General features: G+C 42.1%; 1 protein-coding gene across 1 annotated transcript in view; it reads left to right on the top strand.

Moving 5' to 3' along the window:
• The window catches only part of mlip (muscular LMNA-interacting protein), a 30,684-nt gene extending 4,178 nt beyond the window's left edge, over positions 1-26,506 (top strand). Inside the window, exons 2-12 of the mRNA XM_015976381.3 lie at positions 141-257; positions 12,446-12,583; positions 12,791-14,335; positions 15,863-15,934; positions 17,990-18,067; positions 18,139-18,222; positions 18,334-18,369; positions 18,980-19,024; positions 19,269-19,331; positions 19,450-19,572; positions 26,125-26,506. Coding sequence (XP_015831867.3) covers positions 141-257; positions 12,446-12,583; positions 12,791-14,335; positions 15,863-15,934; positions 17,990-18,067; positions 18,139-18,222; positions 18,334-18,369; positions 18,980-19,024; positions 19,269-19,331; positions 19,450-19,572; positions 26,125-26,346 — 2,523 coding nt within the window. The 3' untranslated portion in view covers positions 26,347-26,506. The remainder of the gene's footprint in view (positions 1-140; positions 258-12,445; positions 12,584-12,790; positions 14,336-15,862; positions 15,935-17,989; positions 18,068-18,138; positions 18,223-18,333; positions 18,370-18,979; positions 19,025-19,268; positions 19,332-19,449; positions 19,573-26,124) is intronic.
• Positions 26,507-27,458: the final 952 nt, after the last annotated feature.

Raw genomic sequence — 27,458 nt, 5'->3', positions numbered from 1 at the left:
ATTTAACAAATCAGATGATGTCCCATTTTTATTTATTTCAACAGTCATTAGGCTACTTTTGTAGCAGTGACATTTCTGGGGGAGTTTAGCACAAGCAAGTGGCATAAAAATGAGTCATTCCTCTGCTCTCTGATTTGCAGGATTTAGCAGAGGTGCCTGCTGGGCATGGTGCCTTCACTTTTGTGCCGGTGATGCACACGTTCCCAACTAAAGTCATTCTAAAGGAGAAGAAGGGTGAATCACTGACAGCAGAGCAGGTACAGCAGCAGAACACATCTATAAGCAAGACAATCTGAGGCTTTTTCAGCATCAAGTATGATTTTTGCAGCTATTGTTGACAGAAAACACATTTATTTTGTGCATTGAAAAAAATCATCTTTGTTTACTATTAGCTTTTGTTTGTTTTCATTGGTTAAAAGCAACAATGAATAAATTTCTCGGTTCTACCAACTACTGGTTGAAAGCAAAATTACAACAGCCGTAAACAACTCTGCTGCAGCTAGCTGAAGCTAGCGCTAACAACGAGCTCACGCTAATACGAGCCAACGGACACTAGATAGGCTAGTACGTGAAAAGATCCACACTGTTGGCCTAGAAATTTGGACAAACAGTAGCAGAAGCAAAATGATTTTGCTCTGAATGCTGTGGCCAGACTATTCTATATAATCACATATAGGATGGCTTGCCAGGGAACAACACTGTTGGATAAAAAATATTATGAGTCACAAGTCTTGTAGAAACAAAGCCAGGTCACCATCAGTCCGTGATTCAGTAGCCTCCTTTAGGCAAACCACAAAAAGAGCGCAGGACACGACGATGTTCACTGTTTTGGTGCTGGTTTCGCTGGTCTAGCACAAAATTCCCAGCATCTCACTCTGGACCATGCGAAACCAGCACCAAAACACCCCATATGCTGGCTTTTCTAGCAGGGTAGCTACCAGCAGAGTAAACAACTATTGCTATATAGAAAATGTCTCACCTGGGACTCTCCACCCCCATCTGCCTCTGGATTAAGGACTTTCTGACAAATAGATCACAGTCTGTCAGACTCGGGCCACACCAGTCCAGCACCATCACACTCAGCACCGGGGCTCCACAAGGATGTGTTTTGAGTCCACTCCTGTTTACAATCTACACATCCGACTGCTCCCCTTTCCATCTCTCGAACACCATTATAAAGTTTGCGGATGATACCACCGTGGTCGGACTCATCTCGAAGGAGGATGAGACGGACTCCAGAGATGAGGTCAACAGACTGACGGAGTGGTGTTCAGTAAATAACCTCCAACTGAACACCACGAAAACTAAAGAAATTATCTTTGACTTCAGGAAGGGCAGAGCAGACCCGGCCCCACTGTACATTCATGGAAACTGTGTGGAGAGGGTGCACTCCATGAGGTTTCTGGGCGTGCAGATCTCTGAGGATCTCTCCTGGACCGCAAATACCACGGCAGTGGTAAAAAAGGCCCAGCAGCGTCTCCACTTTCTGAGAGTGCTCAGGAGGAACAACCTGGAGGAGAGGCTGCTGGTTACTTTCTACAGAGCCACCATAGAAAGCATCATAACGTACTGCATAACAGCATGGTACGCAGGGTGCTCAGCTGCAGACAGGAAAGTACTGCAGAGGGTCATCAACACAGCCCAGAAGATCACTGGATGCTCTCTGTCCAGCCTGGAGGTAATTGCAAACTCTCGGTACCTCAGCAGAGCGAGCAATATCATCAAGGACCAATCTCACCCCAGCAATCATGTCTTTCAACTATTACCATCAGGTCGACGGTACAGGTCACATAAAACCAGGTCAAGCAAGCAGGGATAGCTTCTTTCCCAGGGCGATCTCTATAGTAAATAAGCATAAAAACAATTAAAACTGCTTAGCGACTGTCAAGGTCACCGTCAACTACTATACTGCTATTCTAATGCCATTTTTTTAACTGATATGGTAGCTGCTATTCTGTATATGGTGTGCTAGTCGGCATATATTACTAACTATTATTTTGTTACTTACTAGTGTTTTTGTTACTTACGATTATTTTGTTACTAGTGTTTTTGTTACTTACTATTGTTTTGTTACTTACTAGTGTTTTTGTTACTTACTAGTGTTTTTGTTACTATTGTTTTGTTACTTACTATTGTTTTGCTACTTACTATTGTTTTGTTACTTACTATTGTTTTGTTACTTACTAGTGTTTTTGTTACTTACTATTGTCTTGTTACTTACTATTGTTTTGTTACTTACTAGTGTTTTTGTTACTTACTATTGTTTTGCTACTTACTATTGTTTTGCTACTTACTATTGTTTTGCTACTTACTATTGTTTTGTTTCTTACTATTGTTTTGTTACTTACTATTGTCTTGTTACTTACTATTGTTTTGTTACTTACTATTGTTTTGCTACTTACTATTGTTTTGCTACTTACTATTGTTTTGCTACTTACTATTGTTTTGTTTCTTACTATTGTTTTGTTACTTACTATTGTCTTGTTACTTACTATTGTTTTGTTTCTTACTATTGTTTTGTTACTTACTATTGTCTTGTTACTTACTATTGTTTTGTTTCTTACTATTGTTTTGTTACTTACTATTGTCTTGTTACTTACTATTGTTTTGTTACTTACTATTGTTTTGTTTCTTACTATTGTTTTGTTACTTACTATTGTCTTGTTACTTACTATTGTTTTGTTACTTACTAGTGTTTTTGTTACTTACTATTGTTTTGCTACTTACTATTGTTTTGCTACTTACTATTGTTTTGCTACTTACTATTGTTTTGCTACTTACTATTGTTTTGCTACTTACTATTGTTTTGTTACTTACTATTGTTTTGTTACTTACTACTGTTTTGGTTTAGGGACCTTTATATTTAGAGGTATTATTGTATTGTGCACCAAGGGAGTGGCACTCCAATTTCGTTGTATCCTGTACAATGACAATAAAGGCTATTATTATTATTATTATTATTATTATTATTATTATTATTTTAACGCAGGTAGAGACCTCCCACTGGTGTTCTGACCTGAACCACTGCCACTGTTAAGTGCAGTTTCTGCTCAGCAGAAGACTACAGACTGCTGTCCAGTGCAAAGTTGCTCAAGTTTATGACTCAAAAACGATAGAAACAAGTTTAAAAGTAAATGCTTAAAGTGTAAAAAATTCTTTTGATTTGCTTTAATAGTGACTTTTTGGACTGATTCAAGCAGACCAAATAATTCTGTGGTAATATTTAATTTTAAAAATAGAAATTTAAATGCAAATCATCTTTTCTTTTGAAATGAAGATCCAGACACGAACACTTTATTATTCTATTTATTGAGACACATTCACTAGAATCAATTGTGTCAAAGCTGAAGGATTAAAGTTCTTAGCTCTAAGGAAATGTTCACTCTCAGTCTCACCTGCTGCATATTTGTAGGACTTCCTGTCATTATGACTCATCTTTGGGGTCAAACATTATCTAAAATAACTGGCTGTAGTAATAATAATAATAAGAAAATCTGTCAAATCGGTCATTCCCACAAAAAAAAATCAGAGCAGCAAGGTGTGGTTTACTCATTAATCCAATACATTTGTCCTCTGGTGTTCCTCATGACTCATTAATAAAAACCTATGATGCTTTGTTCTGAGATGCAGAAGTGAGCTGGTGCAGAGGTGGGCTGAAAATCGCAGGATTGTTCGTTATTATTAATGATGCGTACACACCTTGCTTCTGATTGGCTAACAGTCAGCCAGCTGCAAAGTCACTATCACCAAGACACTCTCTGTTCTCTCTCCGCTCTGCAAGCCAAGATGGGTGAAGCCATGAATGCAAATTCATTGTGTGACATATATGTGAGGATTTTCAGATCCTAGCATTGCACCATCTGTTTTCTATCAGAAGCTAACGCAGAAGATAGGTGGGAGACTAGCGGAACAAATCAGAGCTGGGCTGAGGGCAGAGCAAATGACCAGGCCCTTTAAACCCAATCAATAAAGGTCACGATAACATGATTGTAGCAGTGGTGGCCATGTATTTGGGACCTTCAGTGCCAGTTTACTGACCTAATATGATGTTACAACAGTGGTGGACTGGCCAGCTGTGAATTATGGAGAATCCCAGAATGGCCAGTGTGTTCTAGGGCCGGTGTTGTCCCCCCATCCCACCTATTGGTGAGCCCCCAGGCTGCGGGAATGTCTTGCTTCCCACCCACTGCTTAAGTGGACTGGTACAACCACATCTAATTTTGAGTATTTCCGCAAATTTATTAGTCAATATTTCCGAGATTTCTGATAAAATGTCTGTCCGTTCTCAGACATCAGCCTTCCACAGGCCACCCATCGCCGCCCATCCTGCTACAACTCGCGCTCCACGAAGGGCCAAATACATTTTTAATTTCATTTAATGTCCAGCTTCTCTGAAAAAGTCTGTCTTGTAAATGGAACTGAAATAATCTCCGAGACCAAATCAATTTCTTCTTCTCTGTTAGCCATCCACCTTTGCTATCTGTTGACGAGTGATGATGATAATGGCTTGGTTGAAGGCTGGTGATGAATTTTACCCACAATACACTTGGAGACAGTTTTGGAGATCCACTTGCACCAAATCTCTTTGCACCATAGATCAACACCAATTAGATCTCCTTACCACTTTAGCTCAGAAAGGCATTAAACATTTTAAATTGCAATCATTACCTAAAAGAAACAGATAATTTCATTCAAATATGTTCATTAAAGCTCATTTTTCTGAACGTGGGTCCAGATTCTTGTACTTTAATGCTCACTGTGTCAAGCTGTCTCTCTTGGGGGCAAATTGTGACCCCCTGTTTAGGATATTGCTGAAGGAAAATAAGTGCTTATGGGTTTTTTATCCAGCATCAGGACAGCAACACAGAGCTGGATGCCTGAAGTCAGCCTGCTGGCTGCCTGCATATCAACTTCAAAGGTCTTTTCACCAAGGGGGGTAGCACCATCAATCTCTGAACTTCCTCCATCACTATTACCCTAAGGAGGGGGTAATACTTCAGCTCTACACAGCTGCAGCATTTGAGGGAAATTTGATTTTTGCAAGACATTTATACGTTGTATTATATTATATTATATCATATCACATTATATTATATTATATTATATTATATTGTAAATGGCCTGTATTTGATATAGCGCCTTCTAGAGTCCTAGAACCCCTCAAGGTGCTTTACAACACAATCAGTCATTCACCCATTCACACACACATTCACACATTGGTGGGGATGAGCTACAATGTAGCCACAGCTGCCCTGGGGAGTACTGACAGAGGCGAGGCTGCCGAGCACTGGCGCCACCGGTCCCTCCGACCACCACCAGCAGGCAACGTGGGTTAAGTGTCTTGCCCAAGGACACAACGACAGCGACAGACTGAGCGGGGCTCGAATCTGCAACCTTCCGATTAAGGGGCGAGCACTTAACTCCTGTGCCACCGTTGCCCCAATAATATAATATAATATAATATAATATAATATAATATAATATAATATAATATAATATAATATAATATAATATAATATAATATTATATTATATTATATTACATTATATTATATTATATTATATTATACTATATTATGTTATATTATAAATTGCTGGATGAGCCAAATTGTATAAATAAATCTTTTTCTCACATAATGGCTAAACAAAGTCATACTTCTTTATGCTACTGTAGAAAAACTGTAGCAGCTACTGCATTTTAAACTTGTGATTGACGTCTGCCTGATCAATCCTGGTGGCTGCCTGGTGGGATCTGGGTCCCTGTGCTCTGCTGGATCCCTGGCGGGGCTGGTCGCCTCTGGGTCCCGAGTCGCTGGGTTCTGGGCTCTGCCGGCTTGGGGGTTGGATGCTGCGGGCGGGCGTGTAGGCTTGTGGTCCCCCGGGGCAATCCTCTGTGCCTCTTGAGGGGGGCAGGGGCTTTTCTGGTTCCAGTCACCCTGGGATCCCTGCGCTCTGGGGCAGCTCCTGGATCTCTGAGACTTGGAGCTCCTTCCATCTCCTACACGTCTTTGGGGGCAGGTCTGTGGCTCCTCACACTCTCTATTGGACGCTCCTATAGAGAAACCTTACATATACAAGTGTGTGTACACACACACAGGTGCTCATATGGTGCTCTCATGGTGAAGAAGAAAAAGAAAATATAATTTTTATAGCATCTGTCAAGATAAAAATCACGAGGCGCTTCACAAAAACAAAAAAAGTAAAAATATAAAAAAAGCATTTAGAAAATGTTTAAAAATATATTTAAAATGGGCAAAAATAGACAATTGTGATTTAAAAAAATGTTAAGAAAGAGAGAGGAAAGAGGGAAATCAGTGGATCCTGAGGAAGGTGATTAGGTGGGGAGAGCAGAATAAAGAGAGAGGGGTTGAAGAAGGTCATACAAAAGCCAGCTTGAACAAGTGAGTCTTCAGCTGCTTTTTGAAGGAGACCACTGAGTCCACTGATCTCAGGCTCAGGGGGAGAGAGTTCCAGAGTCTGGGGCCCACAGCAGCAAATGATCTGTCACCTTTGGTCTTTAGTCTGGTGCTGCACAACCAGTAGGCTTTGATCACTGGACCTCAGGGACCTGCTGGGGGTGAAGGGACTAAGAAGATCACCAATGTAAGATGGTGCTTGTCCATGTAAGGCTGTTTCAGTAGAATGAGCTCTACAAAAACCTGACTGGAAGCTATCATAGATGTTATGTTCATCAAGAGCAGCTTTGAATTGTTTAGCCACAACCTTTTCCAAGATCTTAGAGATGAACAGAAGTTTAGAGATGGGTCTGAAGCTGCTATGGAGAGAGGGGTTGAGGCTCGGTTTTTTAAGAAGTGGGTGGATTACAGCATTCTTAAAGTAAGCAGGGACCTGACCAGAAACCAGAGAAGAAGTAATTATAGAGCACGCTGGGACCGATGGACTGAAAAGCACTTTTAAACAAAGATGAGGGTAAGATGTCGAGGGGGCATGCAGAGGTCTTCATAGAGTTAACTAGTTTGGTTAACTCAGGCAAAGAAACAGGAGCAAAGCTATCTAGGATGATGGGCCTGGTTGGAGTCGGGAGAGGCAGCGATAATGCTGAAGGAGAGATGCTAGATCAAACCTTATTGACTTTGTTCACAAAGAAAGACAGAACGTTCTCACAGTCTGCAACAGAGTGGATGGAGGCTGTAGGAGTGGCAGGAGAGACGATGCTGCTGATGGTGTTAAACAGCACCTTGGGGTTCCCTTTGCTCTGGGACACCAGGTTGGAGAAATAGCCTTGCTTCTCTGACTGCAGAGCTAAAGGATGTCAGAAGATCCTTTAGGTGCAGCAGATGGACGTGGAGATGGGTTTTCTTCCACAAGCGCTCAATTTTTCTGCATTGGCGCTTCAGGCTGCAAAGGCTGTCATTAAACCAGGGAGTAGGGTTCACTGCAGGAACTGATCTGGTTCTGACAGGACAGATGTTGTCCAGAATGGAGAGGCAGTGCTCGTTAAACTGAGAAGTTAAGGAATCTGGGTCGTTATACAGAAGAACAGGGTGGATCAAAAGCAGCAGAAAACTTTCTAGCTGTGCTCTCATTAAGAAAACTAGAACTAACCATACGGCGAGCAGGAGGTGGGGACGCAGAAACTGACAAGTTAAAGAAAATGCAATGGTGATCTGAAATATAAACGTCCTCAGGACAAACACTGTCAGCATTTAGTCTCAGGGTAAAAACAAGGTCCAGAGTGTGCCCCCTGGTGTGTGTGGGGCCAGAAACATGCTGGGTAAAGCCAAAGGAGTCCATGAGGCTGGAGAAATTCATGGCAAAGTGATCAGAGGGATCATCAAGGTGGATGTTAAAGTCACCAACAATCACCAGTCTGGACAGCTTCACAGTGGAGGATATAAAGTCACTAAACTTCTGAAGGAAAGAACCGTTTGGACCAGGTGGACGATAGACCACAGCACAGTAGAACGGGTCCTTACGCCCGACTTTAATCAGCTGCAGTTCAAAGGAAGCAAAGCGACCAGAGGTTGTAGAGCTACATGGATGATGGTCTCTGAAAACAACAGCTAGGCCTCCACCACGACCAGAACCCCGGGGCTGGCTAAGAAAAGAATAACCACTCGGGCAGAGTTTAATCAGACCAGAATAATCAGATGTTTGCTGCCAAACTTCAGTCAGAAACAGAAAATCCAGGTTTTTAGAGAGAATTAGATCATTGAGCAGGAAGGACTTATTGTTAACAGAGCAGGTATTTAATAGAGCCATGCTGAGTGAGGTGGAGGAATCAGAAACTACAGAAACAGCTGGAGTTAGTGGACGTAAATTAGCGGGGTTAGATCCACGGTATTTATAAAAACAATTTATGGAGGGAACCGGAGGAGAAACCACTGAGGAATGAGGATAAACTGACCTTAAAAAACTTGGACGGATGAACCACGTCGCAACGCGGCCTGGCGGGAATGCGTAAGTGGCGCTCAGGTCACCAAACAAAGGACAAGAAGCTAGAAGATCGCGCCGATTTTTACTAGATAAACCACGCTTTAAGAGAAGTCTTATTCTCACCTAGATTCCTGCTCGTTTACCTCTTTTCCTTCGACGTTTTCCCGGGACCGGACAAACATAGCTGGAGGTGCGCAGCTCGGGACCGTCGTTTGGCTCCGGGCCAGTGCGCCACTCAGGTAAACAAACAGGATGGTACGTCCTCGGTGCGTCTTGGGCGATAGTGAACGAATGGAAGGACAAAAGAGTCTGTCGATTGTAGGAGATGGTAGCAGGGACACTACTGAAGAGGATCGCAGACAAGAGCAAGGTGGAAAAGAGGAGGTTAGTGGAGAAAAGTTTGAAAAAGTGGCCAGTGACTGCAGCTAAGCCAAGCACAGGCGCCATCTTGTTGCCGACCGGAAGCGGTGTGATAGTTTGAGTGAAGTTTCACTTCACACACACATCCAATAGAGCTCCGGGAGTTGACATCACTTCTCCCGGCATGCAACAGTTCAAATCGAAACAGCGCCATATTGGCATGCAGAAGCCGGCAGCTGGACTATTTGTTATTGTCAGAAAACTCTATCAAACGGGAAATATGGTAGATTCCTGTTGTGCCCCAGGATGCAGAACAGACGCGGACGACATAAGGAATGAGCCATCTACAGGATTCCCCAAGATCCGGAGCGCCGCAAACGTTGGATCATTGTAATAAAACGCACTAGTGACCGGACGAAAATGAAGCTGTGGGATCCCGAGAGTAAAGGTTTTCGCCTATGCAGCGACCACTTCATATCAGGTACTTAAACCAATGTTTCCTCAACTGTGTGTGGTATTTATTTAAAATGCTTTTATTATGATTCTTAGTGGGCTTCCTAAACTTATTTTGGCGTGGCTTTTTCTGTCTTATTACTCACAGCAGCAAGTAAACATCACGTAAAACATTGCCTCGTGAGTTCTGCGTGCTGCCGTTTCCGTGTTTTATGATGACAGCAATTAACCGGCTAAGCTGTATTTAATTTATAAGCAATGGTTGATCAATTGTCAGATCACACATAAAAAGCACTTTGGATTGCTATTATCTGTCTCACCGAGACTACTTACGTGTAAATCTGTTATTTGTCCGTCCATCCATCAATTTTCATCCGCGTATCTGGAGTCGGGTTGCGGGGGCAGTAGCGTGACTTCCCTCTCCCCAGCCGCCAGAGCCAGCTCCTCCGGGTAAATCCCAAGGGGTTCCCCGGTCAGGTCCGGTGTTGTGCCGGTAAGAAGCCCGCTCCGACAGCTTCTGGCGTCGGAGCGGGCAGTAGAGTCGAGAGTCCCAGACCTTCTCCCCAGCTCCTCCGGCCGGGGGAATCCCAAGGGGTTTCCCCGGCCAGGTCCGGTGTTGTGCCGGTAAGAAGTCCGCTACGACAGCTTCTGGCGTTTTTAAAAAGTATCCCAGGGGCACGGTAAGGGTCGTAGATGTTTAGTCTATTTAATTTCTGACTATATAAACCGATTTCTTCTGTTTTAAAGTGTGAAGTAAACTCCGACGAAGTAAAATCCAAGCGGATCCCGTTCATGTTCATGGTTACATCCGTGCTTGTTTACCTTTTTGCATGCCAAAATGGCGTCCACTAACTGAGAGTCACGTGGGGTCAGGAGCTCTATGGTGCTCTCATAAGTATGGACTTGGGCACATTCAACACATGTCTTGAGGTTGTGGTTGGCACTTAATGCACTGTGATTTATTATCGTTTGATTGTTCTGTAAAACAATCTTGATTTTATATTTCCTCATCAGGTTGGCGCAGTGATTGTTTGCTCCTGTGGTATTGTTGTGTGTCCCTTTTCGTGTTTTCTCCTTCTTCAGGCCTAGAAGCAGACTCTTGACTCTTGTTCATCATTGATTTTTTATCTTTGTGGACCCCCCCCCCCCCCCCGTCTCTTCACCTCTGTCTCAGTGTCCGGTCGGATTTACAAGCATTCAAAAAACAATAACAATAAAGTTTTACGTATCAGGCTTGACATTAAAAGCAGAAGCTTTGATGCTCCACCTGAGAGTAAATCTGTAAGGCTTGTCACCAGCATTCAGACATTAATTCTGTTTGCTTCACAGCCAGACAGGACACGGGGGGGAAGAAAGAAGAAAATTGCAGCCTGATTGGTCCATTTGTAATGAAACTTTCAAAAATTAATGAGAATTTTATGCCGAAATACATCTTTAAACAGGCTGCTTTCTTCTGACTGGAACTACTGACTCTATCTGCAAGTTTAAGCACAAGATTATGTTTTTGCATTTTAAATTGTAGCATTTATTAGCATTTTAAAGTATCGTGCCAGATGTTTATGAGGTTTTAGGGTCACTATGTTAGTATAGTTGTTATTTTTTTCCTAAATGTCACCGAGTCACTGAAAACAAGTCACCAGCGAGAGCATATTAACTGGGAAGGATCTAAACTCACTTGCAGAAAGGTGAAATTGATGAGTTTTGAATTGCAGCTGGCCTGAATATGAAACCATTAATACCAGATCAAACGTCTGGATCAACCAGAAATGCTGCATTTTTCTGCTGTGTGCTTGTCAATAACCATGGTTTGCAAAATTGAGATTTATGGGATATTTTTCAAAGGGCATCAATGCACTTTGGCCTCGGTTCTCCTCCCACTCGATGTTAGCGTTTCAGTCCTGATTCTCCAAACAGAGACTCTTTCTACATTTCTACGCTTTAACACACGGTGAGGATACTTGATCACTTGTAGCAGGCGGAGCCCCCAAGACGTGGCCAGGGGGTGCCATGGCCATCCCAGGAAAAATAAAAAACATTAATTTGAAACAGTAAAATAATTTATTAGAAAATAACTTTTCAATAAATAATCTATTACATACATGCTTAGGCCTAATTTTTTTTAATGAAAAAGAATGAACGAACAATGCAGTGCACAGCTACAGGCTAAAATCTCAGGAACCTAGTCTGACAAGCCTATAAATATCTCGCCACGACCAATGGACAAAGCTCAGTCGTGGGACGGAATCTTTGGTTGTCCTTTAAACTGTCTCCACATTCTATTGGACAACGAACAACACACTGATGTACACACTGCTACAGATATCCCAAGTCCAGAGTTGATACCCAAGCTGTTTCACACGCACCATTTTAGTTGTTCCACTCTGTCGTCATCCTGCTGCTGAAATTCATTTAGTCTCTGCTGCTTGCTAGGCCAGGGGTTCCCAACCTGGGGTTTGTTGCAGGGGGTTTCCAAGACTACATTTTTAAAATCCCAATAACACACCCACTTGTAAAATCAAAACTCTGTAAAAGCCACAATTCTGCATGTATGAAGTTTGTAATGATTCACTTTTGATTGTGTACTTGTTGATAGGAGTTGAGGTTGGGGGGCTCTGGCTGGTTTTCGACACAGGAAAGGGGGTCCTCATGAAAAAAGGATGGGGACCACTGGTCTAGGCCATCAGCAAACAATTTGGTGTGCCTCCTAAGCTTTTCACTGCCCCCCTATGAACATTTTCTGGGAGCACCACTGCTTCTAGTTGATACTAAAGCTGCTAAAAAATGCACCACAGCAGATTTAGCAAGTTTCAATAAAAAATAGTTGCTAACTTGAACAAAATGAACACTGTGATAAAGTTTTGAAAGAAGTGCCAATCAACATCCTGCAAATGCTTCACGTGGATAATAAATTTCAGATAATATTGACTGATGATTAAACAGTGAAGCTGCAAAAAAGATTTTAATTCAGTCATGCTCTTATTTTGATGCTTGTAAGTCATCTGTGACGGGGTCACAGATGACGGGGTACACAACTGGGTCAGTGCTGAAGATTCGGCATGCACTATGTAAATGTCAGCGGGACATGTGGACGTGCATGTGAATAATACGAGTGGGGAGGCATGTGGTGTGGTGAAACCCAGCTCAGCCCCTGCAGATCAGAGAACCACCCTGAAGTTCAGCTCTGCTTTGCTCGGGTTCCTTTCTAAACACTTTATTTTTCCCGTCTCTCCTGTCAGAACGCAGCCATGTCCCACGAGAGGACACCCGGGGAAGCCATGTCAGAAGAGGACATTTTCAAAGCAGAGATGGTTTTTATCCGAGACTTTGTGGAAGCAGAAAGGGCAAAAATAATCCAACTGGAAGCAAAACCTCAAGTGAGTACACGAAAAACGCTCTTGCTGCGACTTGGTGAGTGCAACAGGTTCCATTAACGGTTTAAACATGTGTGCATGGATTTAATAAAGGTTTTCTCTTATGAGTTTCTTGAATCAAAGCAATAATCTGTAATCTCCAGTTTTATTTCTTATATATTTTTATTTTTTCCAAACAGAAAAGTAACATAAAACTTCCTTTTCCCCCAGAAAGAGGGTACTACGAGCCCAGCTCAAAACAGGGATCCTTCTTTAGACAGCCCTCAGTCTGAAAATACACCCTACCACGCCGCCATGGTGACGGTCCCCAAGGAAACAGCCGCCAATAAACACCGGGACATTTCCCAGCAGCAATGGTGTCATGATACCTCTGGACATTCTGAAGATAGCTTGGGTTGCTTTGCAAACAGAGCGTCTCTGACAGAAGACAGAGCGAGCCCCACCAGCTCCATAGACCTGTTCCCCACCCCGGCTTCATCCAGGGAGTCCATCCTCTCAGAGGGAATGGATAAAGACCGGAGTTGGTCGGGAATGTGGCTCTCCTCTGTAACTTCTCCCACGTCTCTCAGCCGTACTGTTTCTCCCTGCTCGTCTATCCGTTCCGGAGTCTTCTCCCCTGCCGTAGTTCAGATTAAGAAGCACGTTCTGGCTCCTGGCTCCAGTTTGGTTAACATCTCTCAGACCAGTTCCTCTTCCTGTGACAGCCTGTCATCTGCCTGTCCGCAGACGCCGCCTATGAGGCACCGGCCTCCTCTCACCAGGTTGTCCCTCCTTACTGCCATCCTCAGGAAGGGCCGTCTTCCTGTCCTGTCTTCAGCACTGCAGAGGCCTTACACCCCCTGCTGGCCTGTGAATCCTGTGACTTTATCCTTCTGTAATGCTTGTTCAGCTGCCTCCAGTGTAGCCTCTATTCCCCTTGAGTTGTCTTCTCCGTTCTCCTCCACTACGTCTATAGACAGTCAAAACAACAAATGGAGAGAGCCCAACAGGAGCATCACAGCTCCTCCAGCGATGAAGTCCATTGTTTGCAACAGAATAGATCCTCAAACTCAGCTGAAAGGATGCTCTAAGCATATTTGCTCAAGCGGCGACCTCAGACAGAAGGAAGCGCTTTCACCTCCATCAGTGACGAGCAGCATGCTTCCTCAGCATCCTCAGTTCTCAAACATCAAAACAGTTTCTTCACCAAGACATGAAAAGCCATCTTCAGCGTCGTCACCAAACCCCAAGCTGCATGCAAGCTACCCCCGCCCCAAGGACCACAATAAAAACCTCGTCTCTCCAGCTTTTAAACACATCAAAGATCCTGAAACTCGTCGACCAAATTCCTCCCTCTCAAAGCTCCAGATGCTTTCCCAGCAGCTAAGATCTCCACCCATCTCCTCTCCTCAACTTCAGCCTTCCCAGTCACGCCTCACCCCTTCCCCTGTTCGCCCGAACACGGCGCCCCCCCTCCCCTGTTTAAAACAGAACACCAAGGTCGGAGGAAGTGAGTCGGAGCGGTTCGGCTCTGTTCCCAGAGGCGTTACGCCTTCACAGGCCTTTCACAAAACTCACCTGTCTCCATCTCGCTACAAACCCATCGTACTTTCAGGATGGTCGTCGCCCTCCGCCTCACCCACACCTACGCCCTCTCCTGCTCCACCAATCAGAGACTTCACACCGTCTCCTTCCTTGTCCCTGCGCTCCACGCCTTCCCCAAGGCCAGGGAGTGGAATTTCAGACTGCAGTGACTGGGAGGTCAAAAAAAGAAAGGTATTGTCTTCCAACAAGTGCCCCCTTTTTTACTTGTCTTTTGCAGATTGAGGATTAGCAGGTATTTACATAATTTCACAAGGTACAAATCTTGAAATTAAAACAAGCTTTGAACAAATCAGGCCTTTCCACTGGACACTCAAGTGTCATGTACCATCTGCAAAATGCTGAACACATCAGTTAGCCTGTGTTGGATAGTGGATAGGTGTGTTTCCAAACTGTCATGTTTTGGTTGCGTCCCTAAAGCGTAAGGATGCATTACTAACTGGACCTTTCCACCAGATGCATACGTAATGTGCAAAACGTTGTTCTAATCGGCTAGCCGCCATTAGCGAAAGAAAGAAAACGATCTTTTATACAGCGCCTCTTGAGATAAAATCACGAGGTGCTTCACATAAACAAAGAAAACAACAACAAACAATTAAAGTATAAAAAAGATTTTAAAAAATAATTAAAATTTTGCTAAAATTGAGAAAATAAATTAGATTGTGATTAAAAAACATCTAAGGAAAAGGAGAGAAAATGAATAAGGAAAGGTGGAATCAGTAGAAAGAGCAGAATGAGGAAATGGTGGTGATGAAGGTCACACCAAAACCAGCCTGAACAGGTGAGTTTTCAGCTGCTTTTTAAAGGAGACCACTGAGTCCACTGATCTCAGGTTCAGGAGGAGAGAGTTCCAGAGTCTGGGGGCCGCAGCAGCAAATGATCTGTCACATTTGGTGATGAGTGCATTTCCACCGACCGCAAAGCGTTATGTTTTGAATGCGTCCCAAAACCGTCGGAACACAACGCTTTCAGTCTTCCAAAGCCCAGAAGTTCAGATCAGGCCAGACAGGAAGTTGAACACAAAAACATCTGGAAACGTTCTAAATAAAAGTCAAGAGCAAATTTCCAGTTGCTTCACTTAAAAACGTCCCTCATTACCTTTGAAGAACAGAAAGCAGACATGAACATGGATTCTTGTTGCCATCTTTCTCCTTGCTTGTTATCACGCAGACTGCCCAAATCACGCTCGGTTCTGCAGTTCTCTGGTGATTTTGTGACGTTGCGTGTCTGAAATGCTCCCGGTGGAAAGAGAGCTCGCAGGTCAGCGAGTCTATCACGTTACGCACCGCTCACTCATCCAGTGGACAGTCAGGGTTAAGGCAGAAGTTGAGCAATGCTGCACACAACTCTGAACCCTCTTCTTAAGAATTTCAATTAACTTAGAACAAACATGGTAATGTGAGTTAGCAAGAGATCATTTTAGTCCAACTTTGTTTACATTTAAACCCATCAGCAAAGTAAAACAGCCTTTGGCGCTGTGAAAGAATCTCAAGATGCTTCAGAACTGTTTGGACTGCAGGGCATCTGATGTGTGCTGAGCTGCTCTGCATTATTGGCAGATTCCAGCATAGTCAGATAACGCTCCTCAGAAGTAAAGTCAAGTCATTCAGCTCTGGTATTCTTTGGTAAACAGCAAAACTTTGATTAGCAATTAGTTTTAATTAACCGTGTGTTTTTTCTCCCTTTCCCCTTAAACACCAGACGCACAAGATCAAGTTGAGCTACAAATCGCTGGCTGCGATTCCCACAAACACCCTACTGTTGGATCAGCAAGTGAGTGTGCACGTTTAGCTTTGATCCAGCAATTTTATCCGGTTCCCTTGTTTGACGGCCACAGATTGTGTGAAGCTGGAGGAAAACTTGTGAGCGGGTTGATCAGGAAAATTGTCTTGGTGCCTGCGAGGCAGTTAGTTGAATTAAAATGTTGAAAGGGTTTTAGGAGCAAGGGTTTTTGTTTTAGATGTAGGCTTCATTTACAGTAATTAAAAATTATTTCCTCTTTAAACACTTACTTTAGTTTCAATATAGTGAGAAAATGTTTCTATTTCCCCAAGTTTTTTCAATAGTTGTGTCCCTTTTGAGCCCTCGATCATGTGCTGCGTGTGGTTTGGGTGGAGAACCGATACTTAAATCTGCCCAGAGTCACCCTGGAGCTATTTCTATGTTTTTGTGGTGCTTGTTGAACAATCACCACCATAACTTTTCTCATCAAGTCTCTACTCAGCATCTCAGTCCTTGAAGCATTTGGACTGTTAAGTTTCTTTGACAGTGGGCTTCCTGATGCTCTCAGACAGCTCTCAAGAACTCAGTGGAAAGAAGAAGAAAAGAAGAAATGAATACATGATTTATTTTATTTAAGTAAAAAGTCTTCTACCACATTTAACCAAATTTACATTTAATTCCCCTGCTAAATTAAAGAACTAGGTGTTTTAGTTAGACATACATATTTTATCCGCTTTAAACACCATATTGCCTGATTTTTTTCATTTTACTGGTACTTAAAAAAAAGTACTATTTAGACATTTAAAGGACAGCTTCACTGAGAAACCATTTTTGACATATTTTTTAAAATGACCGGTCACTCTGAGTTTAACAATTCGGGCTGAATGTGAAAAAGTCCTCTACCGCTATCTCCTTCAATACCCACTGATAGAAAATAGACAGAAAAACTTGTATTTCTTGGTTCCTTTTAAACACAGAAAAGAAAAGTTGTTCTTTACCTTGTACGCTAATGTTTCAGCTACTTCCTGTTGCCATCCTCAGAGCTGTGATGCTGTTGGTGGCGTCACTTCCTTCTCTGTTTATCTGTGGGCAGCCGAGGGCGACAACGTCGTAAATGTATTAAAGGTGTGGAACACTCATCCGAAGAAGTTCTGCCATGTGGTGAACTGAGCATTGCGTAATCGACCGCAACACATGCTGGGATGCTAGGTGCTGGCTGTGATATGATTTTTAAAATACCTTTACTAACAACGTTCAAATAAACAACCAAAACAACCAAACAATTATTCAAAATAAATTGACATTAATTGCTGTTTTGCCTAAAAGTTTCAGAGCATCAACTAATCATCCTAAAATGAACTACTTTCATGAGAAAATACATATTTTCAGATAAGGAACTTGAACCTTTTCACCCGCAGCGATGGATGGTGGGTAATACACTTCACCCAAGTCTGCATCGATGCAGACTTGGGTGAAGTGCGGATCAAGGGTGCAAAAGGGGTGTGATCAACCGCCGCACTTGAGAATCAGGACACCCTACTCACTCGCACCCCTGGTCGGGATCGTGCATTTGAAGGGCGCAAGTGTGGAAGTGGGAGTATTGGGATTGGGCCCGTGAATTTTAAGTGACAGCGTAGGTCTGTCAGGTTTTTCAAATCCTAAATTAAATACATTGTTCCACACCTTTAGGAGTAAATTTGACCCTTTAAGACATCCGTTTCTACATTTTGGCTTTTCATATTAAATAATTTCCCCTCATTATTCACTTTTTCCCCATCTGAGAATTCCTGCTGGTAAAAAGTCATAAAGTCAAGAGAAAATCTTGTTGGTAAAACGTATGAAAAAAAAACTGCCTTGAAGTTTTAGCTGGCCCTTCAGGGCTTCCATAGATGTGTTAAATACTTAAATAGCACATTTGTTAGATGATGATGCTTTTAAAAGTCAAACCCAACTTAAAGAAAACTAAAAACACTCCACGCTGATTTAATATTTAATTGAAGTAGAGTGAGTCTGAATTGAAGAACGCTCTGACCGACAGAAACAGATGAGTTTGATCGTTTTGTGTGTGTATGTGTGTGTGTGTGTGTGTGTGTGTGTCCCTCACAGGCGATTGATGAGCAGGTGGAGAATGAGCAGAACCAGAAGAAGAGCCTGGACATACCTGAAACGGACACACACGCAGAGGTTCTGCTGCACACATCACTGCTGGTTTTTCATATGAAGGCTTCAAAATAAAAGTTTTCCTCTTCCTGTAGATGTGCTCACCTGCTGAACTCCGGCAAAAGTCAGAGGAGCTTTACGCGGTGATTGATGAGATACTGGCAAACTCCAATCCAGAAGTGGGTTCATTTTTCTTTCATCAGAAGCGTTGATAGAATATTATTGATTTTTATTGTTAGATGTGATTTATTGTAATTAATGTAACGTTCCTACATCCTTTAAAATTACAGAAGACCTTCAAGTCATCGACTAAAGCTGGTTTCCAGGTAAGACATTTGGCTTCAAACAGTTTAGAAATACAAATTTATAGAGATGTTACCTTAGGATGAAGTCTGGGTCAAGGTTTTAGTCCTAAAGTTAAAACCTCATAGATAAATGAGGAAAATATTTCATTTATGTAAATTCTGCCACTTGTTGCTTTTGCAAACTGTGAATTTCTTCTAAACAAATCCTTAGAAGAATCAGCACAGAAAAGCATGAGGCGTTTGTAAAATTTTCATCAAAAGAGATGCTTTCATGCAGTTTTCAGAGAAAACAAGAGCGGTTCAAAGTCTCCTCCGAGATGTATGGCCGTGCTTTTGAATCTGCTCCAGGTGCAAGAGCTGGGTGATGAAAATGTTTGCATTTCAATCAATAATGAGGAAAACCGATCCAAACAGATCAACCAGTAGAAATATTAAACGATAAGAGATACAGAACAACAAGAGCAATTAATTTGGCCCAAATCCTTCATGGGGTTTTTTTCATCAAGGATTTCTTTTCTCTGTTTTCTTTTATCATTTGTCTCTTTGGAAATATTGTCTTTTATTTTAAGTGTTTATTTCCTTTGTACAACACATGTTTTTAGTTTATTTTTTATATTTCTTTCTCTTTCAGCTAGACTCTTCATTGTCAAAATCTTTGGGACGTGAAACCAAATATGTGAGTTTGTAGGTTTTCATCTACTTTCATTATTTGATTACAAATTTCATCCAGACAGGAGAACATAAAATAAACAATGTATTTTATTTTTACATTTTAATAAATTGTATTCTTTTAAACAAAAATATCCACAAAAAGAAAAATAAATAGTTTTTTTTCTTGAAATCTGACATTTTATGCACCCTTCATATGATTTCTCCTGTTGGTATTTGAAAGCAGCCTTTGATGCTTTTTCTTTGTTCAGGCATCTTTGGGCAGCTTGCACCTGTCAGCCAATAAGGATAAAAAACTAACGGGTCATAAAAAGGTACGTGTTCTTTTGTCTAATCACACTTCTGCTGCAGCTGTCATGAAGCTGATTGTGTGTCTTTGAAAGCCTTTTTTGAGAATGACCCAATTTTTGTGGTCAAACTGTTCTTGCTTAGGGGAAACCTGGGCTCATTCGCCCGATGACGGCCATTCCCAGACTCACGGTGAAGGAGGAAAAGGAATTTTATTCAAAGCTTTCATGGCAACTTTTAAAGCCGAGGACGACTAACAAGGAAAAGGTGGGAAGGTTGAATTCGTCTGGCTGTTTTCATTTTTTTTTGTTTCCCATAGAGAAATAAAGACAAATAATAATTGTAATAAAAATGATAAAAAACCAAGAAACTTTATTTTGATACAAAAAAATTTTCAAAATTTTACCAGTAATTTACTCATTTAAAAAATGATTTTCTTAGAAACATTAAAATAAACAAAAATAAAATCTAAATATATTGCTGCATAACCATAAATGCAACAAAAAATAAATAAAAAGCAGCATGCATAATGGAGAACATGCAAACTCCACGCAGAAATATGTCTGAGATTTGAACCTGCAACCTTTTTACTGCAATGCACCACTGCCACCCACTGCAGCAGCATGCCAAAAACAATAAATCAAATCCATCTTCCTTATGCCAAACAAGAAGAAGGTGAAAACTGAAGCACTGAACCGTTGCACCTTCTCCACAGATGGTTAGTAGCGTGTCTTCACCTTCTATTTCTGCTCAGTATTGGTTTAATCTTTAACTGGGTTGAAATAATTGCTCCTGCAAGGAGGGGTAAATGTCAGAGTCATATCTGGCTCTCTATTGGCTGAGATTTTCAAACTGACAGGTTTTATGAGCAGAAAGAAGGTCGAGTGTGAGGTGAAGGGCTTACGTGGCAAAACAGGACATTTTAAGGTAGACTGAAAGGCAGAGAACGAGAGAAGAGAGAGATGGAAAATCTGAGTGACAAATCATGAAATCGTCTCCTAGAGTTTAAATACAAATATTCTAGGTCAAAGGAAGTGATTTTAATAAAGCTACACGTTTAAATCATCATTGCATTGTTTTGTGACCAAATTATGATGTCAGCTTTGTCAAGAAGACTCAAACGAAATGAAATCCTACCCCCAAAGAGGAGCATTATCACAGATGCGGCTGCATCAACAAATGTACTTCTCCAATGTCCCTTCCAAGCATCTAGGTGACTGTTTGTCTTGACATGTCATTTTCCAGTCAGAGACACTTGTTTTCATTCCAACTGACAGAAAGGGGATACTGTCATTCAGGGATTTTGATCCTCCTCAGCTGTGTCTTATCGGCTCTTTCCCTTTGTTTGTTCTAGATAAATCAGCTAGCGTTTAGAGATAGAGGATGGGTCCTTTTTTCTCTCACAAGTTGTTCAGTTTCTGTCTTGTTGTTTCCAACCTTCTCATCAGATGATTGAAACTGGAAAGCCAGATTGTTGATGATCGGAAGGAAACTGATTTTATCTTTGTAAAAATCCCTTTTTTTAGTGATCAATAAATCACATTTTAACAATGGGTGCACAATAAGGGTAAATCCTTATTTTATAATAATTTATCCAGCACTGCTGCTCGCTGACTTGTCTCTATGCCACCGAATGTGAGAGCGGGACTGGGCAAGCTCCCCACATGGCTAAGCGGCCCACTGGGACAGTGCCAGAATACCAGATAGGCCAGTCCACCCCTGGATGTAGGCTCTGCTAAATCATCACCTTCCTCGCCTCTGTCAGTGCGTCCCAGGGCAGCTGTGGCTACATCGTAGCTCATCACCATCAGTGTGTGAATGTGTGTGAATGGATGAATGATACACTGTAGTGTAAAGTGCTTTGGAGTCCTTACTCTGAGAGGCGCTATACAAGTGCGGGTCATTTATAATTTATCATTTATCTGCATCATGGTAGTGTGATACTCCAACACTGTGAGTTAGGGTATCTGTGAGCAGTTTCCTTCTCCTCCACCCTACTGGTTGAAAGTGGAAAAACACTGTCATAAACAACCCTGCTGTAGCTAGCGCTAACAATAGGCTAACACTAACATGAGCCAACTATTATTAAAATAAACCACAAAGTAAAAAGATCCAGACTGTTGGACAAAAAAAAGAGACAAAAAACAAAAAACAACAACTTACAAGTCCAGTAACAACAAAGCCAGGTCACCATCACTCCATGATTTTGTAGCCTACTTTAGCCCCTTCAAACTAGTGTAGGCCGTGTCGATGTTCACTTTGTTTTTGCTTTTTGCCTCCCCTCCAAAGACATTACTTTTACTTCCAGGCTCCGCCATGGTGCTAGCTGAAACAGCAAACTTCTTCTTGCGCTTTTTATTGATGATTGGTGAACTGAAAAAGCTAACTGCTAGTGTTACAGCTAACAGCCTTAAAGCAAGTATAGTGCACCCCCTAGAACACCTACCTGCTCCACAAGTCTATCTATTGTGGTTTTTGGTCAGCAGAGGCCTGCAGAGTGTTGTCAAATATGAAAGTGGTCAGGTTTCCAACCCAACAATCACCGAGATCAGTATTAAAGCTCTAGTTTAAAGTTTAAAACATGATCTGTGGTTCTTTAACAGCTTCCTGATGCTGTCCAAAAGTTGTAGTTGAACTGAGCCAAGGTGATTGTTTGCATGTATGTTAGGGTCACCATGGGAACGTGCTGCTGATAAACAACTAACATGTTCAGGATCACTTGGAATTTTTTTTTTAACGAAAACATAAATAGATCAGGTTGAAAAATTAAACAAAGCAAACACAAAATGACCTGTAGAGGCTGGTGCCTATCTCCAGCGGTCAATGGGCAATCAGGCGGGGTACACCCTGGACAGAGAGCCAGTCCATCGCAGGGCAACACAGAGACAAACAATCACGCACACACACACATGCACACACACACACACACACACACACACACACACACACACACACACTGGTAAAGTTTACCAACCAGAATAAAGAAGAGATTAAATGATTCTTTGAGAAAACTCAACATGAGATGCAATCATGTGCCCGTCCCAGAAATGACATGTTTTTGGAAAAAAGAGGATTTAGTCATCCTTCTTCTCGACACTTTTGACGCTAAAATGATTGATTGCTCACATGAAAGGCAGGCAATCATCTCACGAGAAACAAACAATAGCAACACTTCCAATACTGCTGGTCTATTCTTTTTTTAAATAAGCTTTAGAACATTTTGCTTGATAATTAGTATCATGATGAACTTCATAACATGCAGACGGTGTGAGACTTTGAGGAGTTTTTATCCGTTCTGCTCTTCATTATGACAAAGCCGCCTGTATGCTACTTATCCAGCTGTTTGTAATTAATCTAACATCTTTTATTTATAGCACACAGCCATCTGCAATCACTGTGAGCTCATGTTAAATGAATTTATTGTAATGCTTCAAAAGCTGTTTGCTCATCTCAAGGCACAAACCAAGGAACTGATGAAACTTTTAAAATGTGTGAGCAAGTTATGAAATTTGATGATGACTTAATAGGACTGCAGTTTCTTTAAGTGAAAACAAAGAACAGAAATGAAAATTCAGTCAGACACTAAAGCTGGCGTTATGCTCAAAGATCCTCTTACTTCTTTAAGTCTGCACATCTAAACATTTGCTGCTTGTCACTGGATGCTCTGTGGTGATAGCCTAGTGAACTAGACCAAATTCTTGCTTTGCAAAGTTTGGTCTAGGCATGCTCCACTGGAACCTCTGCAGCCCCAACAGCATGCTGGCCAATCACAGCTCTCTAGAGGGGTTTCAAACACATAAAGAGCTGTGATTGGTCCATAATGGTGGGCCAATCATAGTGCTCTATCTGCTTAGTGAACAAATCACAGAGCTTTATCCGCTTTGTGGGCCAATCAGGGCACTCTATATGCCTGGTGGGTGGGATGATGCAACAGAGTGAAACAAGAGTATGTCACATTCATTGTCCAGTAGTATGCGGAGATCATTTGAAAGACAATGGTAGAACCCGCCCCACAACCGAGAGTCGTCAATGGAGCGTTGCAAGACTAAATAATACATTTATTTAGTCTGGCTTGCCAGGCTACTGTGGTGAAGTTTTCAAAATTACATGGCTTCTGTGAAAATAAGTGGGAACACCACTGGTGGAGATGTGAACAACAAATCTGCAAATAACTCAAGCTTTTAGGAGTTGTGAACGAAAGCTAAGCGTCTTTCATTAACATATTTAAAAGGTCCTTTTGCAACTGATGCAACAAGAAATCACAACAATTTACCCATGTTGCCTCCTCATAAAGCTCCTTTAATTACAGACGTGACGGTTCTTTTTATTCTTTTTCAAAAGCAAGAGTTTCTTCTTATGTTAAAGAAAAAAGACATTTATAATAATAACAACAATAATAATAACAAAAGCTTTGTTTTCTTTCTTTTAGCCCCAAAACTCTCAGCCTGTTTGTTGGGATTTACCCTGGGGGACAAGCGGGTAGCTTCGCTGCGTCTTTGGGTCAGGAAACAGGTGCTTACGCACCAGTGCAGAGTACCCACCATTTTTGAAGTCCCTGAAACGAGATCTAGACTGTGCTTCGACTGGGGATTCCATTGTCCTGATGGGGGACTTCAATGTTCGTGCAGACAATGACAGTGTGAGCTGGAGGGTCTTGATTGGGAAGAACAGCCCTCCCAATTTGAACATGAGTGGGGGTTGGTTATTGGACTTCTGCGCAAGTCTCAGTTTGGCCATAAGAAACACGTATGAACGTACTCATCAGTGTTCATGGTACCAGGGCGCCCTACAGTAGGTCGCAGTTCGATGATTGACTTAGTTGTATCATCTGACTTGTGGCCGTATGTTTTGCACACTCGAGGGAAGAGCAGAGCTGTCAACTGATCACCGCCTGGTGATGAGCTGGATCAGATGGCAGGGGAAGATGCCGTGCAGACCTGGCAGGCCCAAACGTATAGTGAGGGTCTGTTGAGAACACCTCAAGATGCTGTGAAGATGGTCTTCAACTCCCACCTCCAGCAGAGCTTTGACCACACCCCCAGAGCAGTGGGGGGCATTGAGTCCAAATAGGCCTTGTTCCGCTCTGCGATTGTTGAGGCAGCTGGGGCTAGCTGTGGTCACTCTTTGGTGATGTGCGGTTGTAGTCCGGGACGTATTTTCACATAAAACCTAAAATAACTTTTGTCCTCATTTGAAAATAAACACTTTCTAGGCTTCACAATGTGTCTTTAACATTTGCAGACATCACATGTGAAATCCACGGCACATAACAAACGTTTTCTGCTCCCCTTTCCTCCGACTAATTTCTACTTCTTGAAACCGGAGCGCCAGCGCTTTTCCCGTTCAGAGAACGACTCCCGAGGCATTTATTTATACTGGAGACCACGGCGATGCCATGGGCTGCATCGGCCCCTTCCTTTTTTGTGCCTCCTGGTGTCCTCTATCCCTCTCTAGATTCCCTTTTGTGTCCCTTTGTTCCCCAGCTCCTCTTGTGCTCCACCCAAGGTTCTCCCTTTGTGCTCTCTTAGCGCCCTCATGTGTCCTTGTCTGCATCCCTGTTATGTGTCTTATGTTGTAGCCCTTTGGTGCCCTCATGTGTCCTTTGTCTGCGTGTCAGTTTAGTGTCTTATGTTGTTACCTTTTCTACTCTTTCCTCCCAGGTCAGCTCCAGCCTCTTTGTCCCCAGCTCAGTGTGTGTGGTTATGTGTGTGTGTGTTTATGTGCTATGTCCTCCTCCAGCTAGTTTGTGTGAGCCCTTCCCCCTGTCTTTAGGTAATTGTTGTTTAGTTTTGTGTTTAGGTATTTGCCCTCCTCTGTTTCTGTTTTCCCCATTGAGATGATTATTGTCACCTGCCTTCCCTCCAGCCCTCACTCCACACACCTGCTTCCTGTTTCCTTGATCTGTCTCCCAGTCTATTTAAGCCCTGTCTTGTCTTTGTCTTGTGTCTGTCTTGTGTCGGTCCATTGTATTTGTATTCTGTCGGTGTTTGCTCATGCTCTTGGTGAGCTTGTGTTCTCCAGCCGTGGAGTTTTGGATTTTAGGCTCAGCGTTCGTTTGTGCGCTTGGTGAGCTTTGTTTCTCAGCTTCTGTAGTTTTGGACTTTGGGCTCGCTGCCTGGATTTATTTTTGTTTCCTCCTTCCAAAATAAAGGATTTACTTTTCATCATCTCCTGCCTCGTGTCATCCTGGGTTACTGCATATTTGGGTCCTAACCTCCTCATATCGTGACAGGCGAATATATTTAAATCACAGGTTTAGGTCTACTTAAAAGCAGATTACATATGGCTAAACACACTTGTGCCTTACCTGGTTTCAAAATATATGAAATACTTACAAATGGCACTATTTTGCCTCAAGGTAGGACCTTCACCTACAATACTGCAATTAGCAAATTTCCCTCCGTTCAGATGGGAAATCTTGCTAAATATCTGAAGATCAAACATAACTTTGGCGTAAACAAACATGGTGGGGAGGAGCATGCAATGTACTTTATCTTTAAAACAAACCAAAACATTAATTTAATAGCTTTGATTTTTTATTGGAGCGGTTCTGACATCCTCCCGAGCAGACCAGAGTGGTCCTGACACACCACACACGACAGGAATATCTGATAAAATTACTTTTAGAGCCATTGTGGTAACAAAATCTGCCTAATTTTCTTGCCTCAGACATCAGTGAACACTTATCCTGCACACAGCCCAAGATAACCAACTGTACAAGAATCCTCTTATATTTATATCGTATACTTCCCCTTGGTGCATTTTAACATAAGTATAATTGACCAGGCAGTGCATGTCCTGTATTCTCTTCTTCTTCAGGTGGAAAATGTTAGTATGGAAGAGGCACGGACGCGTTTGTTTACAAGCTCAGAAGAAAAAGTGCTGAAAGCAGAGATGACGCCCAAAAGAACAGGTCCTTTCTCGGTGTGTGAACTGCACATTAAAGAGCCCGACGAGCCGATCTGTCCTCCTGGAAAAGAAGCAGTGACATCTTTCAGCTCTGCACAGAAGAATGTGGAAGCATTTGAAGCTTGTATTTAAAGTAGAGTTTTATTTATTTTTTTGTTCCAGGAAACAGTTTTCTGTTGATCAACTGGACTAAGGATGAAAAAAAAGTTTAAATGCACCTTGTCAGAGTTTGTAATGGAGTAACTGTGTGTGGTTAACAAAAGCCGTGATTAAAAATGATCTGATCACCAAATAATGACACCTTTGCTCATTTTTTGAATCCCTCTACTATTTTATTTGTAAAATACATATGTTGTTTAATTATTATTTCATAATCTCAGTCAAACAATAAGTCCTTACATCCTGAGCATATCAAATTACATCCTTTTAGCACTTAACCTGCTTCAAATAGAGATTTAACATGGTAAATGGCCTGTATATGCTTGTAACATGCCTTCTTGAGGTTCTACAACACCCCCCCCCCCCCCCCCCCCCCACAAGGTGCTTCACAACACAATCAGTCATCCACTCATTCTCACACACGTCCACACCCTGGTTGGGATGATCTACAATGTAGCCACAGCAGCCCTGAGGCGCACTGACGAAGCAAGGCTGCAGAACACTGGTGCCACCGCTGCCTCTGACCACCACCAGTGTAAAAAGCGGGTTAAATGCCTTGCCCAAGGACACAACAGCATTCCCTGGTGGGAGCCGGTATCAATCCTACAACCCTCTGATTACTGGACAACCCGTTCTACCTACTGAGCTACTGCTGCCCTTAAACATCTTGTTTAAGCACCTAAACACGAGCCTAAGTAATAAATGTGGCTCTTGACATGTTCAGTTACAGCCAGATTAATGGAAAGAGAATTAGAGGTACTGAGAAGAGTAAATACAGCAGTGGGATTACATAAATCACCAACAATTAGCATCAGCATGTCTGAAGAGCGGAACAATGGAATTATAGAAATGAGCAATTTGTCATTTGCTGACATAAAGACAGAGAAATGAAATGTGATTTGACGTGTGTTGCATTTTAAACATGAAAAGCTTCTCGACAAATCTTTCCTGTCTGGTATTTTTGTTACAGGCATCAAAACACAACACTTTCCTCTGATTTCACACAACATATTTAACTTGGAGTAAAGAAAACAAATTCTGTTGTGTTCAAATCAAACATAAAAAACACAATCAATTAGTTTCTT

The sequence above is a fragment of the Nothobranchius furzeri genome, chromosome 12 (genome assembly GCF_043380555.1).
Source record: "Nothobranchius furzeri strain GRZ-AD chromosome 12, NfurGRZ-RIMD1, whole genome shotgun sequence".
Classification (NCBI taxonomy): domain Eukaryota; kingdom Metazoa; phylum Chordata; class Actinopteri; order Cyprinodontiformes; family Nothobranchiidae; genus Nothobranchius; species Nothobranchius furzeri.
This window is presented reverse-complemented; position numbering and strand designations above follow the sequence as displayed.